The sequence below is a fragment of the Lates calcarifer genome, unplaced genomic scaffold (genome assembly GCF_001640805.2).
Source record: "Lates calcarifer isolate ASB-BC8 unplaced genomic scaffold, TLL_Latcal_v3 _unitig_632_quiver_1499, whole genome shotgun sequence".
In the NCBI taxonomy this organism is placed as follows: domain Eukaryota; kingdom Metazoa; phylum Chordata; class Actinopteri; family Centropomidae; genus Lates; species Lates calcarifer.
Genome location: NW_026117861.1, coordinates 21601 through 27266, shown reverse-complemented (window position 1 = coordinate 27266; position 5666 = coordinate 21601). Strand labels below are relative to the sequence as shown.

Sequence of the window (5666 nt, the reverse complement as noted above, 5' to 3'; positions counted from 1 at the left end):
GTTGATGCTTTTCTCTGCAGAGGGAGTCTCTTCAATCTTCTTTGATGTACTGGACTGTTTCCCGACTGGTCCGTGAGCCACTTCCTGTCTGTGTCAGCAGACCTCGTAGGAGAATCTGATTGGTCTTCAGCGAAAGACCCAGGAGGAAGCGGAGGAACAAGTCCAGGTGTCCATTTGGACTCCGTAAGGCCTTGTCCACAGCACTCTGGTAGAGAAGTGTTGATTTGTCTCCAAACAGTTTAGACCTCAGGGAGGTTGATTGTTCGTCTGACAGCAGATTGACTCCAGAGTTGATGAAGGTCAGATGGACATGAAGAGCAGCCAGAAACTCCTGAACACTCAGATGGACGAAGCAGAACACCTTGTCCTGGTACAGTCCTCTCTCCTCTTTAAAGATCTGTGTGAACACTCCTGAGTACACTGAGGCTGCTGTGATATCGATGCCACACTCTGTCAGGTCTGATTCATAGAAGATCAGGTTTCCTTTCTGCAGCTGCTCAAAAGCCAGTTTTCCCAGAGACTCAATCATCTTCCTGCTCTTGGAATCCAGTGTGGATCTGTCCCAGATCCTCCATCATACTTGATGGTCTTCAGTTTGGTCTGAACCACCAGGAAGTGGATGTACATCTCAGTCAGGGTCTTGGGAGCTCTCCTCCTCTCTGGTTTTCAACACATCCCAGAACTGTAGCAGTGATCCAGCAGAAGACTGGGATGTGGCACATGATGTGGAGGCTTCGTGAGGTCTTGATGTGGGAGATGATCCTGCTGGCCTGATCCTCATCTCTGAACCTCTTCCTGAAGTACTCCTCCTTCTGTGGGTCAGTGAACCCTCTGACCTCTGTCAACATGTCAACACACTCAGGAGGGATCTGATTGGCTGCTGCAGGTCGTGTGGTTATCCAGAGGCGAGCAGAGGAAGCAGTTTCCCCCTGATGAGGTTTGTCAGCAGCACGTCCACTGAGGTGGACTCTGTAACATCAGTCAGGATCTCAGTGTGTGGAAGTCCAGAGGAAGTCGACACTCATCCAGACCGTCAAAGATGAACACAACCTGGAACTCTTCAAACCTGCAGATTCCTGCTTCTTTGGTTTCAGTAAAGAAGTGATGAACAAGTTCCACCAAGCTCAACTTTTTCTCTTTCAGCACATTCAGCTCTCTGAAAGTGAATGGAAATGTGAAGTGTATGTCCTGGTTGGCTTTGTCTTCAGCCCAGTCCAGAGTGAACTTCTGTGTTAAGACTGTTTTCCCAATGCCAGCCACTCCCTTTGTCATCACTGTTCTGATTGGTTCATCTCTTCCAGGTGAGGCTTTAAAGATGTCTTCTTGTCTGATGGTTGTTTCTGGTCTGTCTGGTTTCCTGGATGCTGTTTCAATCTGTCTGACCTCATGTTCATCATTGACCTCTCCAGTCCCTCCCTCTGTGATGTAGAGCTCTGTGTAGATCTGATTCAGAAGGGTTGGGTTTCCTGCTTTAGAGATCCCCTCAAACAAACACTGGAACTTCTCCTTCAGGTTAGATTTAAGTTTACGTCGACAAATTGGAGCAAAATGTCCTGAATGAACAAAGAAACAATATCAATAAGTGATTTATAAAGTATATATGACAGTTTAATCCTCCTAAAGAATGCATATATGAACATATTTCCCTCCATGTGTTGAGACGTCAGTAAATGTCTCATTTCTCCATCATGTTAAATCTTTAGAGAAATCCTCTTACTGCTCTGCAGACAGTCAGCCAGCTCCTCCTGCTTCATTCTCCTCAGGAAGTTCACTGTGATCTTCAGAAACACCTCTCTGCTGTTCCTCTGCTCTTCATCCTCACCGTCCAACACCTCCTCATCCTCCCTCTGAGTCTCTAAGCATTCTGGGTAATCTGGACTCAGAACCTTCTGGATCTTCTTCAGCTCGTTCTTCACAAAAGTGACGATGTTCTTCTCCAGCAGCTGGAACAGAAAACTATCTGAATGACTCCATCAAACTAAAATCATGGAGCCAAACATCAGATCCATGTTGGACACACTGACAATCCACTGGTCTAAAAAGCGCAGCATGGAGATTATTGTCAACACAACAGATGTAAAAGTAGTTGTTGTCCATGTACAGACCATAAATATGGAGTCCAGGTGTGTTTGATGCTGCTGGGCAGACTGACCACTGGGAACCTCTGAGCTCTCCTGGTCCACTCTGTGGAGGAATCATGAAGAATTAGCTCACATTATGTCTGTCCACACAGAGACAGACACAAGCTAAAGGTCCATCAAGTCATATTTGGATGTGAAGAGTGAATCAGACGACTCCCTGTAGTGGTAAAGGTTTACTAGTCCTGCTGATCCCACTGAGAATCAACAGCTCAGTCTGCAGCTGTTTGTAGCTTTCAGCTCAGTGTTTGGCTTCACCACTCACTTTGGTTTAGTCCCAACAGCTCTCACCAACCCTCCATATAGCTCTCCCTCCCTCACTCAACACTGCTGAAGTGCCCTGAAGCAAGGCACCTACAACCTCCAGCTGCTCCAGTGGAGCTGCTCAGTGTCTGCTTGTATCAGACTGGTTGTACTGGGCAGCTCCCAGTTTTACCTCCACCTTCCAGTGTGGACGTTCACAACAGATAGAAACACTTTGATTTCAGACGTGGTCCAACAACACGTCGTACAAACTAGTTCTTTTCTAGAATAACCTGAGTCTTACTGTCAGTTACAGCTTACATCTGATCAGCTGATGGACGTCGCCTTTTAAACTTGATAAAAAACTTCTTTGAGTCGTCCTTCTTTAAGGAGACGCAGCTGGGTCCAGGAGAGTCTGGTCTCTGCTGCTGGATCCTGAAACTAAAACAGAACTGATGAATCTGCATGTTGGATAAAAACTGATGGAAAATATGTTCAAACACAAAAACTAACTTTTACTGTGAAATGTCTTTCTGTCAGTTTGAAATTCTCACCTTCCATCAACAGATTGTTTGAAATGAAGAGGAGGACGATCCATTGACTTGTTGCTCTTCATGGACACACAGCTGGGTCCAGGTCCAGGTCCAGCGGAGTGTGGTATCTGCTGCTCTGGGCTTGAACACAACACACACAGAGCAGTGAGTGTGAATAATGATGGTGCAGTGATGTGAGTGCTGAGCTCTGACATGGAGAAGAGTCATGGACAGTTAGAGATCCTCATCTCACCTCTGAGCTTTGGTCTGGCTCTCATGTTCCCCACACAGAGTGGTTTTAGAGGGAGGGACTCCCTCCTCTCTGTCCTCACTCTGATTCATGCTGCTCCATTCACATCCACATCAGCTCACACACACTTTCTACCTTCACCTGGAGAGGAAACACAAATCATTCATCTGCTCATTGACTCAGATCATTTCTCCTGGAGAAATCTCAGCTGCTCCTCCACTGATCTTCTTCTTTCCTCTTTCATATCAGTGTCAATTGAATGCAGTCAGACAGCAGTGAGGCAGAGGAAGCTGCCATCAGCTGCTCTACTTCTACTATCACTCCACTAGATGGAGTCATGGAGCTGCAGTCAAGTCAACAGCAGCATCACAATCAGCAGAACAAGGGTTGTCCACATTGTCCACAGCTGTGTTAAAGTAGAAGTCCCAGGGCAATGGAGGTGTGATATTTACACAGGGGAGGCCCCTTTCATTAGGGAGTGCTGTTGCCATGGGTGGTATGTGTCAAATAACATCCAGATGAATGTCAGGACCCAAGGTTTCCCAGCAGAACACTGCATTGTACCAAGATAATCATGTTCATGTTATTCTCTTCCTCTGTCAGTGGTCTTAATGTTGTGGCTGATCTGTGTACGTTAGATGTTTTACCACCTGCTGCTGTGACTTTTTCCTGCAGTGGCTACATTTCACTTTGTCTGCGTTTTTCTGCTGATCACCTTTTTAACCTGCTTCAGATCTGAAATGTTCCTAAATTGGTGCAGTTTAGATTGTGAATGTCTGTCATGTCTGCTCTAACTGCCTAGTTTTCATAACCGTCCTATATTCATCAGCAAACACTCTGATTACACTCTTAGGGTTACTCTGATAACCCTAACCCTAACCCAAGAAGTAAACAGGACCCAATAGATTCTGTAAATCATCCAGAGGGCTGGAGGACGCTCTCAGGAGCTATATTATTTAGAGTAGATAAACATTTCTTATTAAAACGATCAACCAGTTCATTAAATCAGGATAATTCCCACATCTTTTGGATTGTTTTCTTTTTAAAAGCCGAGCTTTATTCCTGGTCTTTCTTACTTCAGTACATCTCGTCTCTTTTAGTATTTTATGATTTTATCTTTATCTCTGTTATTTTTAATCAATTAACTTAATGTCTCGCTTTTCTAATTCTTTAAATCTTTATCCTGCCTCTGGTGTTTTCTCATTTTAAAGTGATGACAGTGTTTCCTCTGTTCATTGCTTCATAAGTGGGTGAGGGGAGGTTTCTGTTCCTTATTGTCTAAACCACTTTGTGTCACATTATTTTGTCTGAAAAGTGCTAAACAAGTAAAGTCTGATGAATTAATAGTTGGACAGAGATCTGACATTGAGAGAAGCTGTTTTAAATGCATGATGCTCGTAACCTGATTGATTTGAATGAATTTGTTGGAAGAGGACCAACTGAACTCTGTCTCTATCTGACCTGTGATTAATGTCTCGTGTCCAAACTAGTTCAAATGCTTGGAAACAGAAATCTGAACCTCAACAAAAGAGAAGTGAAAACCACATTTAGTTCTCACATGACCTCAGCTGACACATCGAAACAAGACACAAGATCAACAGCTTCGGTCTATGAGACAAAACACATGAACAGTGAAGTGAAACAGTAGAAAAGTTTAATAGTTGTTTTCTACCTGGACTTGTTAATAAATGTGAAGGTGTCAGGGCCTTTTAGTCTGTGTGATCCACAGTCTGACTCTGGATCACATGTAAGGACCAGATGAGGTCCTCAGCCCCTCTGACTGCCACACTGAGTCTACATCAGTCCTGTAGTGTCGGGAAAAGCTGCCTTCAGTCATCAGTAAGTGGAGCTACACAGTAATAACGACTCAGTGTTCAACTACTGACATCAACTGACTCTGCTTCTACTCTGATTCCACCGCTTCAACTCCACATCTCCACATATGGGTTAAAGACGCAGCCGTTAGTTGTGAGTGAGTTGAAGAAGCGAGCGGCAGATTTCTGCTGTTTCCAGTGGAAGCAGCTGACAGCAGCCGCCACTAACAACATGAGCAAGACTCATTCAACAGGAAAACACTGACACATGTCGCTTACATTACCTTTAGATGGAGGAAAGACGCTGCGCCACGATCAGCAGACAAAGTGAAAGTCAACTGGAAACCGGAGACGAGTCTGTGCTCTGGTCACCTGCTCCGTTATTTGTGGGTGGAGTCAACTATCTCGTCGTCACTACACCATCTTTGCTGTATTTTCTTTGATTGCGTCAACAAACCGGAAGTTAAAGTACGTTTTTTTTCTCGTCTGCTGAGCGTCGACAGCTAAACAGAGAAACACAACCAGAGAAGGTAACTTTGTCTTTGAGTTCAGATGTGTTTGTGTTGTTGCTGCTGCTCATGGTCAGAACTCCAACACTGACAGCGTCTCCTCTTTACACTTGTGTTCTGGACCTGTTCAGTGAGCCGCCTGTCAATCAGACATCAGTCATCAGTCAGCTGCTTCCAGT

The 5666-nt window shown here is 44.8% G+C and overlaps 1 protein-coding gene across 1 annotated transcript; it reads right to left on the bottom strand.

Moving 5' to 3' along the window:
* Positions 1–966: 966 nt before the first annotated feature.
* On the bottom strand, positions 967–5356 carry LOC127142137 (NACHT, LRR and PYD domains-containing protein 3-like). The gene is made up of 7 exons (XM_051069141.1): positions 5263–5356; positions 3168–3305; positions 2936–3055; positions 2703–2822; positions 2106–2184; positions 1718–1943; positions 967–1553 (listed from the first exon to the last, which is right to left on the bottom strand). The coding sequence occupies exons 2-7, from the start codon at positions 3254–3256 to the stop codon at positions 982–984; spliced, it is 1206 nt and encodes a 401-aa protein (XP_050925098.1). The 5' UTR covers positions 3257–3305; positions 5263–5356; the 3' UTR covers positions 967–981.
* Between the last annotated feature and the right edge of the window lie 310 nt (positions 5357–5666).